The sequence below is a fragment of the Myotis brandtii genome, unplaced genomic scaffold, assembly GCF_000412655.1.
Source record: "Myotis brandtii unplaced genomic scaffold, ASM41265v1 scaffold647, whole genome shotgun sequence".
NCBI classification, from domain to species: Eukaryota; Metazoa; Chordata; class Mammalia; order Chiroptera; family Vespertilionidae; genus Myotis; species Myotis brandtii.
In genome coordinates, this window is record NW_005370500.1 from 960,083 (window position 1) to 978,588 (window position 18,506).

The window sequence follows — 18,506 nt, forward strand, 5'->3', positions numbered from 1 at the left end:
CAGCTCAGAGGCCGGCAAGTCAGGCGGGGAACGTTTGAGTCTGCAGTCACTGGAGCAAGCAAGCCTCATGTTCGCTTCCAGCTGCCTGGCTGCCGGCCGCCATCTTGGCTGACAGTTAATTTGCATAAGGATATGCTGATTAGCCAATGGGAAGGGTAGCGGTCGTACGCTAATTACCATGTTTCTCTTTTATTAGTGTAGATAATAAAAGCATAATATGCTAATTAGTCTGGACACCCTTCTGGATGACCTTCCAGATGAAGCTGAGGCTGCGAGGGAAGCTCGGGTCCCAGGGGCCAGAGGGAAGCTGGTGCCGGCAGCCGGGGGAAGGAAGGCCTACTGTTGTGGGCTTCTAGTATATAGATAACAGCGGTTGACTTCTTGTTTAAAAACCTTCAATTGCTTAGAACAAAACCTAAACTCCCCACCTGATTGCCCTGCCTGGCCCGCTACTCCTGTTAATTTCCCTCCAGCCACATTGCTTTCTTACTTTGCTCAGACACACTGGTAAGCTTATGTCCACCCCAGGACCTTTGTTCTTGCTACTCTTTCTGCCAAGAACTATTTCCTTCAGATCTTTGCATGACTAGCTCCTCCTCCGGATCTCAGCTCAGGAGTTGCCTTCTGCAGAGGCCATCCCTGACCACCACAAGGCTACACTCCTCCTCCCCATCCTCACGGGACTGAGAGCTGGTAATTCTCTAGGCCAGCAGTGTGGGATGAACAAGAAAAGAGCAGCAAACATTGTCCTCTGTATGGACAACACATGGACGCAATCGACAAGCCTCAGCAAATGAACCTCCTAACAATCACAATTGCCTCTGTATTTTTCAATAAGGTGTTAATTTGGAAACATTTGTATAAATATTTGAGATGAAAAATGATATATATTTATATTCTTATTCCCTGTGGACACACAGCTAGTTAGATTCTGGGTACCATGGAAGAAACCTTCTTAACCAATTTCCCCCCAAAAGGGCATTTCCTCCAAATGCCCACTTTATACGACAGCTGGGAGAGGAGAAAGGAAGATGAATAAACACGTGGAAGGCAGAAGGGGAGGGAGCTTAGGGAAACAAAGGCAAAGAAGAGGCTCCCTGTTCTCATGGGGACGCTCACCTCCCCGGGGAGGCCTTCACACACCTGCCGGATGCAATGTGCTCAACTCTGCTGAATCAGCGATCAGCTCTGGGGGTAATGAGCTATACTTGGAGAATCCTGGGATCCATTCATCCATTCATTCACGCATTCATTCATTCATCAAGATCATACTGAGCAGCTACTCTGTGCCCACTGCTGTGCTGGAGATATGGTGGTGAACAAATCGGTTCCTAATCTCACCCCAATGCCCATTCCAGTGGAGGACACTCACTCTAATAAAAAATAAATACACTGGCAAAGAAGAAATACTGTAGATACAGTTCACCCTTGAACAATGTAGGGGTCAGGGTGCCCGCCCCCGTTAAAATTCCACACATAACTTTTAACTCCCCCAAAACTTAACTACTAATAGCCTACTGTTGAGCAGAAGAAGCGTTTCTGCTAACACAGTCAATGAACACATATTTTTTATATTGTGTATATTATGCAGTGTTCTTATAACAAAGTAAGCGGCAGAAAAGAAACTGTTTTTGAGAAAACACTGTTCCATTATTCATTGAAAACAATCTGCAGAGAAACCAAGATGGCGGCATAGGTAAACACCGGAGTTTGCTGTCTCGAACAACCACTTCAAAAATACAACTAAAAGACGGAACGGACATCAGCCAGAACCATAGGAAGACTGGCTGAATGGAAATTCTACAACTAGAAGGAAAGAGAAAAGCATACCGAGACTCAGAGGAGGCGCAGTACGGAAGTAAAATACTAAGGTGCAGAGGTGCAAGTGGAGCGGGCTGGCGACTGAGGGCGCGGTTGTCGTTTTCAATCAGGAGTGAGTCTCAGGCTCTGAGCTCCAGTTCCGGGCGAGTCTCTAGGGACCCAGACTCATACGGGAGAAGCGGGACTGTCTGGCATCGATCGGAACCCGAGGGCAGCTTTCTCTCCGAGGGGCTTGCAGTGATTACCGGGACACTGAGAAGCAGAGCCTCTGAGGGCAAGACTGAGAGGAGCCATAACTACTAGCCCAGCCCTATTGATCCCCTGGGACCTGCCCCGCCCAAGCCCTGCAGGGAGGCTTTTGCTGGATAGCCTCAGGCAAAGGCTAGATTAGCTCCGCCCTAGAGATCCAGGAGGCAGGAAATCCAGAGGTCAGAGTGGGACCATCCAGTTTGCAGCTCCGTGGAACCATAAAGGACACACTCAGGGGGCAGACTCAGTGAGCACCAAAGCCCCACTGAAGCAAGTCTTGCCCCATAAGGGTGTCTCCAGCACAGAAGTTCTCCCACTGCAGACACAGCTGATTCTCACAACCAATTGGCCTGGAGGTCAATTCCTCCCAGTGATAACTACAACAATCAAGGCTTAACTACAACAAGACTGTGCACAAAGCCCACAAGGGGGTGCACCAAGAGTGTCTACCTCAGGTAATTGGGACACTTAGCACAGAAAGGCACTCTATCGACACAGCGAAGCATAAAAAATGCCGAGACAAAGAAACAGGACACAAATGACAGAAATGGAGGAAAGCAAACTGCTGGATATAGAGTTCAAAACCACACTTTTAAGGTCTTTAAAGAACTGTCTAGAAGCCACCGATAAATTTAGTAAGGCCCTCAAAAAGACTGGTGAGACCGCTGATAAATGTAGTGAGATCCTCAAGAAAACTAATGAGACCCTCGATGTTGTGATACAGGACTAACTAGAAATTAAGCATACACTGACTGAAATAAAGAATATTATACAGACTCCCAACAGCAGACCAGAGGGTAGCAAGAATCAAGTCAAAGATTTGAAATACGAAGAAGCAAAAAACACCCAACCGGAAAAGCAAAATGAAAAAAGAATCCAAAAATACGAAGATAGTGTAAGGAGCCTCTGGGACAGCTTCAAGCATACCAACATCCGAATTATAGGGGTGCCAGAAGAAGAGAGAGAGCAAGATATTGAAAACCTATTTGAAGAAATAATGACAGAAAACTTCCCCTACCTGGTGAAAGAAATAGACTTCCAAGTCCAGGAAGCACAGAGAACCCCAAACAAAAGGAATCCAAAGAGGACCACACCAAGACACATCATAATTAAAATGCCAAGAGCAAAAGTCAAAGATAGTATCCTAAAAGCAGAAAGAGAAAGAAAGTCAGTTACCTACAAGGAAGTACCCATACGACTGTCAGCTGATTTCTCAACAGAAACTTTGCAGGCCAGAAGGGAATGGCAAGAAATATTCAAAGTGATGAATACCAAGAACCTACAACCAAGATTACTTTATCCAGCAAAGCTATCATTCAGAAGTGAAGGTCAGATAAAGAGCTTCACAGATAAGAAAAAGCTAAAGGAGTTCATCACCACCAAACCAGTATTATATGAAATGCTGAAAGGTATCCTTTAAGAAGAGGAAGAAGAAGAAAAAGGTAAAGATGCAAATTATGAACAACAAATACACATCTATCAACAAGTGAATCTAAAAATCAAGTGAATAAATAATCTGATGAACAGTATGAACTGGTGATTATAATAGAATCAGGGAGATAGAAAGGGAATGGACTGACTATTCTTGGGGGGAGGTAAGGGGTGTGGGGGATGCGGGAAGAGATTGGACAATAATCGTGCACCTATGGATGAGGACAGTGGGTGGGGAGTGAGGGCGGAGGGTGGGGTGGGAACTGGGTGGAGGGGAGTTAAGGTGGGAAAAAAGAGGAACCAATGTAATAATCTGAACAATAAAGATTTAATTATAAAAAAATAAAATGAAGTAAGTCTGATTCCAAAGCAAAAAAACACACACAATCTGCACATAAGTGGATGCCAACTGTATAGGGCTTCTACTTCTCATAAGAGCAATGAAGGAAAACACGAGAAGCTATGAGAAACTGTGGGTGCAGTTGGGAAGTGATGATGGGCGAGGGCTTAGGGAGAGTTCCCTGGGAATGGGGCTGTGGAAGTGGGAACTGGGGGTGAGTAGGAACTTGATCAAGGGTGGGAGAGAGAGGAAATGTGGAAGAGCGGAGTGAGTGTGAAGTGGGCAGTGGGGAGTTAAAGGAACTGAAAGATGAGCAGGCTGCTGCAGAGACGTTCACGGGGACCTGGGGCTCGATTTCTGTGTTGGCTGCTGTTTATATCTGGCTGCTGGGACGGGGTCAGGGGGAAGTCAGGGCGAGTCAGGGCCCGGTTGAGGGCCATGCCCAGGGCTCAGCTGAGGGTGGATTCAGAGTGGCTGTTGGGAGGAGGTGGTGAAAGTTGCACGTGACCTTGGAGGTGAGTCTTGTGAGATGGGCAGGGTGAAACAGGAGGAGAAACTCACAGGGGATCCGACAAGGAGGAAGCAGAGGGACAGGGTCTCTACTCTGTCTTCCGCGGTGGCTCACCCACCCGCAGCCACTGCTGGGTCGTGTCCAGGACCGCAGGCTGCTCCCAGGCCGCGGCTCAGTCTGTCCTCTCCTGCTGCTTCCCTCTGTCCCTCCTGGGGTCAGATCAGCCCCGGGCCCAGGCCCGCTGCTCCCTCTTTTCACAGTGCTCCCCTTCCAACCCTGCACTCCTCAGATCAAAGGCTGCTGCCGGGGATAGGAGCGTGGACATCCTCAGATGGTTCCCATCAGTCACCAAATGCTATCATTTCCGTGGCCAATCATCTTGCACGGTCACAGCTCCCAGCAGGAAGCAGTCAATGACAAGCCCCCAGACAAGAGACCGTGGGGAGTGGAGGGCCCTGTGCGCAAGTGAGTGCTGGGCCCCTGCTCTCTACATCATGGAACCCCAATGTTAACCAGACGAACATTTTCCTTCTATTAAAATCCCTTGAAAAAGTCCGTGTTAGGCATTTTAACTTCCTTCTCACAGATTCCATGACTGACTTGCAAGAATTTCTTGTCCGTCTCAGGGGAAGGCGGCAGAAGTGTTCACATTCCCCAGAAGGGCCGCAGGAGAGTAGCTATAGATAAATCACAACGTTCTTAAACGCACACACTGCAACTAGTTCAAATCCTCCGCTGCCTGGAACTGTGAACCCCGCAAGTCCCCCAGGCAGCCTTTGCTTTGAGATCAGTGAACTAATCGCGATGTATTTTTCTTCCCAGGGCGGCTGGGCCCAGCCTGGGAACCCCAGGCATCGGTGCAGAAGCCAGAAAGCTCTCTGATCATCTGTGAAGACAGCCTTCTCCCCTGGAATGTGCTGGGACGCGTTTCATGTTATGAAAATACAAGGGCAGGCTCGGAAAGATCAAAGCGCACAGAATGCTGCAATGTGCTGGCTTGTGAATGTTTCCTTTTTTTAAAAGCTCATCATGTTTTAAAAAGAAAAAAAAAAAGAAGTTCCAAGAACATAAGAAAAATTCCCTCACCACCTCCATTTTCCCACCCACATTTTCCAAAAAGGGGAAGGAAGACAGAGGAAGGACAGCTCAGAAGAAGACACAGAGAATCTACACGATTTCGAAGGGTAGCAGTGTTCTGTGAAGTAACCTGGGGAAAGTGGAGAGAGCGGTAGACACTTACTAAGGAGTCGCAGCAAAGACCTGGGAAGGATCTGGGCTTTGCAAACCCCACACACTGAAGACTTCTTAGCTACCTACTGTCGGTGTCGGCTGGATTATTTTCCTATAAATTAATCCAAGAGCAACTACATCCTCTCTAGCCTTTCGGATGGATATTAGTCAGGCACCGTGTAGTTTTGTTGCTGACTATTTAGCCGATGCCTTGTTAATAAGGAGGCCTTGCAGTTTAGACTCAGTCAGGGATTTCGATCATTAGCATTGATCATCTCACTTGAGATTCACTGTCCCTTGAAGCAGGTACTGATACTAATATCCTATTTAAGAGGTGAGGAAGCTAGCACAGGGGAGTGGGGGCAGAGTAAGTACCTCGAGGTTGCTCAGAGAGAAAGGGACAGAACCAGGATTGGAACATGGGCCGTTCTGACTCCAGAGTCGGCTCTTTAGCTTACAAATCAGTGTTTAGACTCCAGCGCAGACGGTAATGGATGAGTGCATGACAGGGTGTGCCGCTGGAGAGAGGGATGGCAAGCGGCTAAAAACATTTTAGCTCACTTGGTTCAGTTGTGGGTTTATTTACCAGAATTTAATTCTGCACCAAAATTCAGGAAATAACCTAAATAAAAAATGATATATTTGTATAATGGAATACTATACAGCCATGAAAAAAGAACAAGGTAGGGTTTTCATGAGCGGACCTAGAACAATGTAAAAATAGAGTATTCACTTAAAAAAAAGCAAGATGAGAAACTGTGTGTATCCTATGCCTTCATTTGTGCTTTTATGAATGTAGCATCTTTCTGGACGGTTTACATAAGCCACTGGTTCTCCCCCTCTGGCCGGGGAACCAGAGCCCAGGACACTAGAGATTTGGAATTAAAGGAAAACATGCTTTCAGTCTGTGTTCACTGGTGCAGTTTAAATTGTGTAAACCACGTGCACGTGTTTTGCTTTTTCAATATAAAAATCTAGTTTTTAATAAGGATGCTTTCCTGTTGGAAGAACACGGCTTCCACGTTGGTGACCTGAAGCTCTGAGGGGTCACTGTTGCTTATGCCCAACCCACTCCCAGACTCGACAGACGGGAACCCGAGTTCCCGGCCAGTCTTAACCTTGGCCGAGAGCACTTGGCACACAGAGGCACCTTGCACCTGGGAAACCCTCTTGAACTTCAGGGCAACTCACACCGCGGACACAGCTCCCCTGGCCCCACCGCTAATCCCGCCACGGGAGATGCTGAGAAGTGCTCTGGCGGGTGCGCGGCTTTTCAGAATCTGCTGACCTTGTCTGTTCCTCTCTCCAGCTCCTCCAGAGCAGGGCCCGCCTGAGGCACACAGAGAAGGCGGCAGCGAGGGCCTCGGGCCTCGGGAGGGAGATTCAGCAGGGGCTCCCTGCAGGCGCCCTGGGAACCACAGGAGCTGGACATCGGCTGAAGGTCCAGGCCAACAGGTGGCGCGCTGCCCTTCCCACCGCCATGCCGCCTCCCTTTGGCCAGCTGCACAGTGATCTGGGTCCTGCACAAACAGCGGACCAGACAGGAGGGCCTCCTCTGCGGGGACATGCTGCCAACATGGGAAATTAGGTGCAGGGCACCAGAGCTGTGTCGCACGTGGGTGACATGGGGGGAGGCAGCAGGCGTGACCCGTTGCTCCTTTCCTTGCATGTGGGTGTTGTGAGGTCTGCGGGTGAGATGGCAATACCACACGACCTGCCACCTCCTCTCCCTTCTCGCCTCGTCTATCGCTCATCTTCTCTCTTTCCCTCCATCTCACCGTCTTCCTTCTGCCCCTCCCTCTCCCTTCCCTCCTCCTAAACCGTCTCCCTCTGACACAGTGTCCAAGAAAGAAGCGTGACCTTGACTTGTTTTCCTTGTGATTGCAGCTTTCCATAGTAACGTTTAAAAGTAGAATTCCACAAGTGACAGGAGCCACGTCGCTTCAGACAGCAGCATGGTGTGTCTCATTGTCACAACGAGCCCTGAGGTTTGCAAATCTATTAAGTGACTTCCCTCAGGTGTGTCAGGCTGATGGGCAGAGGGAATCCGTGTGCAAGGCTGTGGCCTTGACACAGTTCTCCCCTCCTTACCACCCCCACCCCCATCTGTGCTTCATTCTCACAAAGTTTTTATAATGAGGTGACAGCTAATAAGTTCTTGTATCATCTTCCAACATAAGAAGAGCTGCTGCTCTTGGAGCTGTTTTGAAACAACTGAGCAGAGATTTACACGAGAGACGCTGAGAGAAAACTGCTGTGGTTTTGCGGCCGACCCTGGTTTGCCAGAGACGCTGGGAACACCGAGTTCTCCTTTTGGAAAAGTTGAAACATTTTAGAACGAGAGGCTCCAGAGTGTGCAGGAAACGGTCGAAGTCATGGAGCTGAAATGCCCTTTCCCCAATTACTTTTATATGTAAAGTAACATTTAAGCTAAAAGAGAAAAACGTAACTGAGTAGAATATAACTTTTTAAACATAATATAAATTCTCTCTTTTTCATTTCAGAACCTGGAACATTAACAACTTTCAATTATTGCCACTGGTGTGAAATAATTTTGAAACATCTTAACCTACTACTTCCCTAAACTTAAGGGGGAAAATCAAGAAATACCAAATAATGGGCTCCTTCCCACCACTAACTCAGAGCCCCAAGCAGGAAGTGGACGCCAGAGGAGAGAAACTCAGATACTCACATTCACCTTCATCCTTTAAAGAATTATTCGTAAAGGTGATTGCTCCATGACCTGGGAAACTCCGGCGGAGTCACTCTGTGGCAGCTGTGCGGGAATGCCGGGAGGCCCAGGGCTAAAACACTTGGGCACAAGTGTGATCCTCCGCAGCTGTCCTTACGGGCGTCTGGGCGGAAGCCAGCGGCCACGGGGAGGGATGGGGTCAGTTCATAACACACTCCCTGGACGTTCCCGACCGCCCCTCCCCTCCATCCGGGTGCAAATGGCCACTGAGGCAAATTTATCTACAGGCACTGGGGACAAAGAAGTGAATAAACCTGGAGAACTTGGAAATGAGATGTGATCCGAGAGAAAAAGAAAAATGTGAACACCTCTACAAGTGACCCTGGATTCCGTGAACAAGCACAACCCTTAACTGATTTCTCCACCCTCACTTTGCATGGGGACCCCTCCTGGATTCCTGCTGGTGGTTCCGGTGAAAGGCCCCGCATTGAGGGACTTCCGCAGCCACAGAAAGCGCTGCCCACTCGAGAAACTTTGAGGAAGAGGCTGTGGCCAGAAAAATTCCCAAGCCACCCACTGGCAATGAGCCGTGTTCTTCCCTGATGCCTCAATACTGCGGTTTTCCAGCAGGTTTGGGTCTTGTTGGAATGAACACCCTCCTCCGGTTCGTGGGGAGCTTGAGGAAATGCGCTGTCAGGGCCTCAGAGATTCCATGGTCGCTTGCTAACCCCACTGCGTGTCTGACAATGTGTGCTGGGGCGACGGGGTGAGCCAGGTGCTTGATCTAAGCTCAGGACTGAGGTGACGCCACAGGAGAGATGGCCCGGGCCTTGATTGAGGTTTCTGGATGTGGCCCATGGTGGCCCATGTTCTACCAAACCGTCTTCTGCAGCCAGCAGTGCCCTGGATCCCAGAGTGTCTCCCCACCACCGCCTCCCCCAGGTCCACTCCTCGTAGCCGCAGCGGAGTGCCTGGGTTGCTGTTTAAGATACTTGGTTGGAAAGAGGAGGTGCAGGCAGTGCTGCAGGAGAGTGAGGCCAGTGGTTGAGGATTCGGTCTTTGCTTGTGAGAACCTCATGGAGGGAGGAGGGCGAGTAACCGTTTCCTCCTCTGAAAGTGAGGCAGCGTCCAGGGTCCCATCCAGCTGCAGCTGCCGACATTCTATGTTTCCCTTCTTACTCTCGTCTCTCCATTCTCGAAAGCCATCAGAGGGATTAAAGAAAGTCTCAGGTAGGCCCTTCTCCTTCCTCATTTCCTTTCCCTCCTTCTTTCTTTTTTTGAAGGGAAAGAAGAGGAAAGGCATGGAGACAATAGAAAGTGCTGTGTGTTACTAGATTGGTCGTAAACAATTATACCAACGCCACCTAGGAGAAAGCTTTGTCTAACACTGTTTTTTTGGTGTTAATCCTCACTGAGCCGAGGATATGTCTCCATTGATTTTTAGAGAGAGTAGAAGGAGGGGAAGAGACAGAGAAAGAGAAACGTACATGTGAGAGAGACACATCAATTGGTTGCCTCCCGCACGTGCCCTGGCCACGGCCAGGGATCAAACCTGCAGCCGAGGTATATACCCTTGACCGCAATGGAATCGGGACCCTTCAGTCTGCAGGCTGACGCTCTATCCACTGAGCATAACTGGCCATGGCTAAGACTGTGTTTTTTCAACTTCATGCATCTTTAACTACACCCATGTGCCATCTGTACATTTTTTAAACTTAAAATATTAAATTAAGCTAATAAAAACAACACATGCCCCCGAAGCAGTGTTCTGTATGAAACTGCAGGTCTGCTGAGTTGTTCTGGCTTTTTCTAATGCGAATGAGAATACATAACTGACCATCCGGCCGGGTGGCTCAGTGGGTTGGAATGTCGTTCCATGCACCGAAGGGTCGTGGGTTTGACTCCCAGTCAGGACACATACCCAGGTTTCAGGTTCGATCCCCCATTGGGGCGCGTGCGAGAGGCAACATAGATGTCTCTCACCTCCATGTTTCGGTCTCTCTCTCCCTTTCCCTTCCCCTCTCTCTAGAATCAATAGAGAAGCACATCCTCAGGTGAGGATTTTTAAGTAGTAAAATACATAACTAACCTTAACAACTGTTCTACCTGGCCGGGTACCGCACCCAACGTCATCCCGCGTGTCCCCGTCGGGTGTGATTTTTCCATCTGATTGGGTAGGAGGAATCTGAAGCCACTTCAGGAATTGCAGAGAGGAATGAAGGCCCAGCTTGCGCACAGAATCCTCTCTCCGCCGGGGTCATTTTTAGGGGCATCGGGCAAGCGAGGGGCCACGCTGGTATTAAGCTCCATTCTGTTGGCGTGAATTTATTCCAGCTCACTGGGCTTATTTGTCTTGTCAGTGGTGCCTCACCTGGACACAGCAGGAGGTTAGAGAGCACCTGTGAGCCACTGGCCCTGCCGCCTCCAGTTGCTGAGCCCTCGCTTTGGGAACAGGGTACAGGAGAGAAGCAGCTAGACATACTCTGCTAGTAACAGACTCCTGCGCCCTTCCAGGGCGAGTTTAAATTCTGAGCCTCAGAGAACATTGCACAAGGCACATCTTCCTTTCTGTTCACCGGATGGCTAATATGACCAAGGGAGAGGGGCCACTGTTTTCTTTCCTTTGGAAGACAGATCCCTGGCCAGTAGTTAAACAAAAGCTGCTCTCGACTCTCAGGAGCAGCAACAGTAAAGAGAGGAGCTCAGTGACGTTGGCTAACATACAGCTGGAGGAGGGAGCTGCGGATGAGCCGTGGGCTCCGCTGTGAGGAGCTCCTCATGGTCCCTGTGGGCTGCGCGGAGGAGGGGAGGGCTAAGGGCTTGCGAGCCTCCAGGCAGAGGCCCCAGGCCCGGAGGACACCGGACTCTGACCCGTGTGTACCAACAGCCTCTTCCATCCAGCAACAAGCGGCTCATGAGCAATGCATTTGGAAATGGTTCCTAAAATGTTCGCTTCCCCTTTCTGCACCTTGGGCTGGAGCCCAGAATCTCACTGGCCGCGGCCTCTGTTCGCAGCCTCCCACTTTCCTCTCCAGGCCGCGGTCATTTCCACCCTTAGTCATCACAGTTCCAAAATGACCAGCTACGTTTCTGTGGCCACTTCCCTGTTTCCATGATCCTGGGGGCGACGTTCCTTTGAAGAGTTTGCAGCAGACTTAACTCTTGGGGTGGGATGGTGCTCTGTTTAGCTTTTTTTTTTTTTTTAAAGAGTGAGCTCTCGAGTACATACAGTGTTAAGAGAATAAAGGTTATTATGGGGGGAAGAATAATGGGCTGTAAGGGACACTTTACTAACTCTCATGACAAGTTATTAAGTGCTGAGAGGGTGAGACTCCTTTGTCCTCTGTGGCATTAAGAATGGTGCCAGGGCCCTAGCTGGTTTGGCTCAGTGGATAGAACGTCAGCCTGTGGACTGAAGGGTCCCAGGTTTGATTCCAGTGAAGGGCACATGCCCGGGTTGCAGGCTCGACCCCCAGTGTGGGGCGTGTAGGAGGCAGCTGATCAATGATCCTCTCTAATCATTGATGTTTCTCTCTCTTCCTTTCCCTTCCTCTCTGAAATCAATAAAAGATATCTTTAAAAAGAAAAAGAAGAACAGTGCCTGGCACGGGGTAGGCCCTCACTATCTGCGGAAGGAATGAAAGGCATATTGTCTTAACAGAAACAGAAATAAGGTAGGTGGTGGTGGGGCGGGGTGGGCAGGAAGGGGAACAGTTTCTAAAAAATAAAATAAAAAGGTAGCTAGCACACGTTGTTAAATACATGCTATTTACACCTTCCTTTACTATTGTTTCTGCTCGCATCTCCTGACCAGCTCAAACACCAAACGTTTTATTTTTTTTCAAAAGAGAGAGCAAACGGTTCTTCTCCGTGTCCACTGAGCACAGCTTGGGACCACCCACAATGGACAAGGAAGGCACCTGCACGCCTCCTGATCCCCGTCCTGCTTCTGCTCTTCCCCGCCCACAGCCCTCTGGTTGCATAGCAGCCTGAGTAAGCGCTCACAAACACAAATCAGATCATGTCATCTCCTGCTTTAAATAGACCGGTGGCTTCCTTTGCAATTAGAATGCACTTCTGAGTTCTTACAAGGCTGACCCTGCTTGCCCGAGACCTCATTCCTGGCCATTCTCTCTCCTTGTGTACTCTGCTCCAACGACACTGACCTTGTTATGGATACTCTACTCTGCTGAATCCACTCCTGCCTCAGGCCTTTGCATTTGCTGTTCCCTCTACTTGCTCCTTTCCCATCACTCAGGTCTCCAGAGAAGCCCTTTTCTGTCCATTACCTCTATCAAATCACCTTGTTTTATTTTCTTTAAGGTGTTTTTCACCACCTGAAATCATTGTGCCCATTTAGTCTTTTATTGACTTTATATGTCCCCACTGAATGTCTGCTCTGTGTTGATCACCCAAACCTCCAAGCCCAATAACTATGTGTGAGTGATGGCTATAACGGACAGCGAGTTGTGTTTTCTAGCTGGGTATTATGCCTGGGATATTCTGCCTTGGGAAGTGGATGAAGGGATGAAGCCATAGGTCCTCGTGACGTTGACTTCAATTGCAAAAGCTCAAATCCAAGGCCACATCTGACCACGGGGGAAGGAAGGGGCCTTTTCTCAGAAATCTAGGCTTCGTGGAAGTTCAGGCTGGGGCCAGGTAGGGTGAGAGGGCTGAGAGTCATGGATGACGACTAATAACTAGGAAGTTCCTGCCTCTGGACGGGCTGTGTCAGAAGGGGCTCCATCTGTACTTCCTGTAACAGTGATGGCGAACCTTTTGAGCTCGGCGTGTCAGCATTTTGAAAAACCCTAACTTAACTCTGGTGCCGTGTCACATATAGAAATTTTTTGATATTTGCAACCATAGTAAAACAAAGACTTATACTTCTGATATTTATTTTATATATTTAAATGCCATTTAATAAAGAAAAATCAACCAAAAAAATGAGTTCGTGTGTCACCTCTGACACATGTATCATAGGTTCGCCATCACTGTCCTATAACCTCCCATTCATTCACACACAACCCAACGCAAGGTGCTTACTGAGTACCTACTATGTGCAGACACTACTCTAGGCACCGAGATTCAGCACTGACCAGGAAAGCCCAGTGTCCCTCATGGAGCTGACCTTTCAGAAGGGAGACAAATTCAGATCCTGATGAGTGAAGACAAGACGGCGGGCGAGAGAGGAGCACTCCGTGCAGGGCCTTGTGGGCCACGGTGAGTTAGTTTTCCGCCCACGGTCCCACGGACCCTTCTTGGACAAAGACTGACTTTAAAATGTTTTGCTTACCATCTCGGAGCTGCTATAGGTCAAGGGGAGCCTGACAGGGCTCCTCCTCACAGATGAAGCACCTCAGTAATCCTCCTTCAAGTCCTGGACATTTGCCCCAGTGAGATAAGATGTCTGTGCATAAAGATCAAGATTGCCTCTAATGGGGTGTGTGCGTGGACACACACACACACACACAGACACACACACACAGACAAAAATAAGTCACTTTTCCAATGACCAAAAATCCAAAACAAGGACTTCCATATAATAAAGTCACTCATTCACCTTGTGTTTTAGACCTAATTTTGTAGCATTTCTGCATTGGCGTTGAACATGGAAGCCATCAGCTACAGTCCAACAAGCCCGTGAGCGACAGGTGAGATTTAACTGTTGGTTGGCAACAGCAACATCAGGGAACAGCTGAAACGGCAGTCGTTGCCACCATCTGGTGCACGCAGCCCAGTCAGGATCAGAAGGGCCATCTGGCTGCCCCAGGATGCAAGTGAGGGTTGCTGTAAAGCCCAAGGCATCACTTCCACAGGACAGCCCTTTTAAGCACTGCATTACCATATAAACAGCAACTGAACAAGTCAGGCATTAAAATTAATCAGGTGGCCTGGGCGATGTGGCTCAGTGATTGAGAATCGACCCATAAACCAGAAGGTCACAGTTCGATTCCTGGTCAGGGCACATGCTTGGGTTGTGGGCTTGAACCCCAGTAGGGGGATTGGCAAATCAATGTGCAGGAGGCAGCTGATCAATGATTCTCTCTCATCATTGATGTTTCTATCTCTCCCTCTCCCTTCCTCTCTCTAAATTAATAAAAAAAATATTAAAAAGGAAAACTAACGAAATGGATCAATGGTTAACATGAATGCAACTCTAACATGCACTTTTCATTGCAAAAGGCAAGAAGCTCAACCCTTTTCAGTAACTGCTCATGTCTGTGAAAAGCCTTTAGAGATATATTATCTTCTCTGTGCTTTGACAGTTGTATAGGTGCACCCAGGAAACTGTTCCCTGAGTGTGTCCCTGGACTAGGATCAAGACTCCACCATTGGGTGGAGTAGCCGGCATGGGCTGAGACGTTATGCATCTAAGAAAGACATGGGTTGGCCACTATGACCTGTCAATCAAATCTGGAAGACTGATCTGAGAGTGAAGAATGAGTTTATATTTTTAAAGTGTTTGTTGTGAAAACAAAGAAGAAAATGCAACAGAGATTGTAGGTGGCCCACAAAGCATAAAATACCATCTGGGTCATTAGGAAAAGTTTGCCAGCTGCTGGTCTGAGGGTCGGGAGTGAGCTGGTTAAGAGCCGAGTTCTGGGTTCAGTCTGCCTGGGTCTGACTCCTGGCATTCCACTCACTAGCGTGTGGCCTTGGCAAGTCAATGAACCCTACTTTCCTCATCTGTAAAATGGGGTTAAGAATAACACCTCTGCTTCCTGAAGATGCGAGGATGTAATGGAACGTGCAGCAGGCCTGGTGGATGGACAGCCAGAAAGTGACAGTTATTATTATCTCTATAATATTCATAATAGGGCTTTATGGCGATGCTGGGAGCATCAAATATAAGTTATATGCACACATACATGTTAATTACAAATTACAAAGTGTTATAGAGATTAGCTAGGCAGAATAGGTGGCACATAAGAAATCTAAATCATAAAACATCTGGGATAGTAAAAAAAATTGATGTTATGTAAAAAATAAAAAGCAGTGGGTTATTCTTGATTAAGGATGACAGAGAGCTGACAAACAACACAGCATGTGGTCTTGGAAAAACACACACACAAACAAATAACAGTCAAAAAAGCCAGAAAGGGTATTTTTTGGAAAATGTGGGCTGAATGTTAGGATGGCATTATTAATTCGATGGTAATTTGTCTTGGATGTGACACTGATATTGGAGTTGTGTAGGAGACTGTCCTTGTTTTTAGCAGATGTGGGGAAGTGTCATTATAGGTGCAACTTGTTTTCAAATGGTTGACAATAACTGTGTGCCAGTATCTAAACATCTATATATATAAAAGCCTAAAATGCAAAGTGTCCCCTTGGGAGTTTGACCAACCGGAAGTTCAATCACTCGCTCGCTATGATGTGCACTGACCATCAGGGGGTGGCACGGAATGAAGGAAGGCCCCGGCTAGAAAGTAATTTTCATCCGAGTAAAACTGGTAAGAAGCTTGAAATACTTTCTATACTTAAACTGACATGAAACCTTCCCATTGAAAACTTACATGTTACTAGTACACATTAAACTCAGAACAAAAACTGGTTGCTGCCGGTTGTTTGCCCCCTGCCCATTCAGAAGGCCCACATCACTCACGAATTTCATGCACTGGGCCTCTAGTATAAAATAAATGCTGGAATCGGTGAATCTCAGTCAAGGATATGAGATTATAATAATAATATACATTATTAATAATATAAATAATAATAATATAAATTATTATTTTCCCCATGGTTAAAATATTTTCTTTTTCTCATATAGTTTATTGATATTTTACAGAGAGGAAGGGAGAGGGATAGAGAGTTAGAAACATCGATGAGAGAGAAACATCGATCAGCTGCCTCCTGCACACCTCCCACTGAGGATGTGCCCACAACCAAGGTACATGCCCTTGTCTGGAATCAAACCTGGGACCTTTCAGTCCGCAGGCCGACGCTCTATCCACTGAGCCAAACTGGTTAGGGCTTAAAAAATTTTCAAAGAAAATAGTTGTGTACAATATTCTAGCTAAGATATTTACACATGACCTACATAAAAGAGGATGTCATGCGTTACTCAACTATACATTCCACTAGTGACACCTAGTTATTAGAATAATAAGTAACATATACTTAATTCATATAAGAAGACTCCCCACTTAATGTTCCATTTCCTTATTTTCTTGTTCTACTTATATTTTTTAAAGGTGTAGCAAAGTAACCCTTGAGCTTCACTTTCCTTGTATCTGAGCAAGTTTATTTTTTTTGTAGTCATTTCTACTCCCTAAATAGTGACTCTTTTTTGATTCAAGTCCCAGCCTGGAGCTCCGCTCACACAGATCAATACCAAAGTTAACGTGAAGGTAGCAGGGGGAGCACCCACGGTGACTGCCCAGGTGAGGGGCAGGAGCGCAGGATCCTCAGGACACTTGGGAGTGACACTGAGTGTGCTCCGGGTCCCAAGAAAGGAGAGGTCGGGGTGAGCTGAGGTCTCACTCGCTCAAGAAGTTTCTTAGAAGGTGAATGGACACAAAGGGATAGACTGTGTTACCAACCCCAGAAGCTGGTTTCTGCTAGAAAGTAATTTTCATCCGAGTCAAACTGGTAAGGAGCTTGAAATACTTTCTACACTTAAACTGACATGAAACCTTCCCATCGCAAACTTACATGTTACTAGTACACATTAAACTCAGAACAAAAACTGGTCGCTGCCGGTTGTTTGCCCCCTGCCCGTTCAGAAGGCCCCCATCACTCACCTTGGGCGCCCCATCCATGCCGCTCGCTCCTCTCATGTTGGGTGAAACAGTCGCTCTGAGCGCCACGGCTAATACTGCCCGCTCCGGAGGCAGGTTACGCAATGTCACTGCATGCTCCGAGCAGGTTCTCAGAAATGGAATTCTGTGGAGCTGACAGCACGGGAAATTGCCAAGCAGACTCTCCCAGCAGCCCCCTTTCTGGAAAGCAGGCGAAGAGAAAGATGAAAGGGTGAAGGAGGGGGGACCAGAAATCCTGGCCACACTCGGTCCTCAGTGCCTGAACGGCTCACTTCGCTTATAAATAGAGATTGTCATACATTCGCTGTGTGAAACCACAAAAGAAAAAACCCACCAACACTCTTCTGCTTTGTAGGTGGAAGTTCCTACTTTGAAAAGCTCAGAGTGTGAGCGCATAGCATGCTCATCCCTCGAACACTGTGGATCAGCCCACACCAAGCAGACCAAGCTCTTTTCTCGGATTAGAGGACACGGGCCCAACCTTCTGAGAGCGGTCCGTGTTCCCCCTCCCTGCCCCTAACACTGTCCTGTGACGGCCAGGAGAAAACAAGTCCGGGGACGGCCCTAAAGGACCTTGTCCCCGCGGCTCTCCCCACTCGGGGCCACGCTTCTCCCTGCCCTGACCCCATGCCCACCTCCTGGTCTTTGCACCCAACACTTGATGGTCACCTTTCCTGGGTGCTGACTGCACCTGGCTATGCTGAGCCCATAGCAATAGAATTATATTGTCTGTTAAGTCCCACCAACCCACCCTTCCACCTCCAACGAGCCGCCTCTCTGCTCCCTTCCGGTGATGATACTCACTGGCTTGTGGGCTGCTTGCCCAGTATGCAGTCCCCACAAGTCTGAGCACCCGGAAGGAGCTGCCACGAAAATAGCGGACCGACTTCTGGCGGAGACAATCCATATTTTAAATTGTTATCGTTGTTGAAAGTTCACTTCCTGGACCAAGTAACTGACGGGAGCTGACAACAAGGAAGGAACAGTGACCCTACAGAATGAAGGGAGATGGGCAGGCTGAAGCGGAGGTGGGTGGAGAGGGCAGAGATGGGAGAAGGGGGGTCATTTCGGAAAGGCTGCAGGAGGAAGGCAAGGTGAGAAGCCAGGCGGGCAGGTCAGTTCAGAGGCAGAGCTTGTGCCTGGTTGGGACACCATTAACATGCAAACTGGGGAAAATGATGGAATTAGCAAGTTCCATTTAAGGAAAACAAGCAGACTCATCTGAAAGAGCAGTGAGTCATCAAGGCTGAGGTTATGACAGTGGGGACTAGCGGAAGTTCTTTGATCCTACTAGTCTTACAGATAAGAGCATTAGAATAGCAGAATATCATACTGCAATGTGCGTGGCTGGTGACACTTGCAGGGCAAAGGGCACCCGAAACAGCCGATGTTTTGGATTAAGTGTTGGTGCGTCTTCTTCGTTCCTGCTTCTTCTGGCTCTGTCAGGGGCTGGGGGGGGGGGGGGGG

At 48.2% G+C, this 18,506-nt stretch overlaps 1 protein-coding gene across 2 annotated transcripts in view; it reads right to left on the reverse strand.

Moving 5' to 3' along the window:
• The window catches only part of CASS4 (Cas scaffolding protein family member 4), a 39,929-nt gene that overhangs the window by 18,117 nt on the left and 3,306 nt on the right, over positions 1-18,506 (reverse strand). The window contains exons 2-3 of one of the 2 annotated variants that reach the window (XM_005880683.2): positions 17,791-18,030; positions 17,022-17,219 (exon numbers count right to left, since the gene is read on the reverse strand). In XM_005880683.2, the coding sequence (XP_005880745.2) occupies positions 17,022-17,219; positions 17,791-17,946 (354 nt within the window). In that variant the 5' untranslated portion in view covers positions 17,947-18,030. Of the gene's footprint in view, positions 1-8,274; positions 8,781-17,021; positions 17,220-17,790; positions 18,031-18,506 lie in introns of those variants that run through there. The other variant, XM_005880684.2, reaches the window with a different exon arrangement.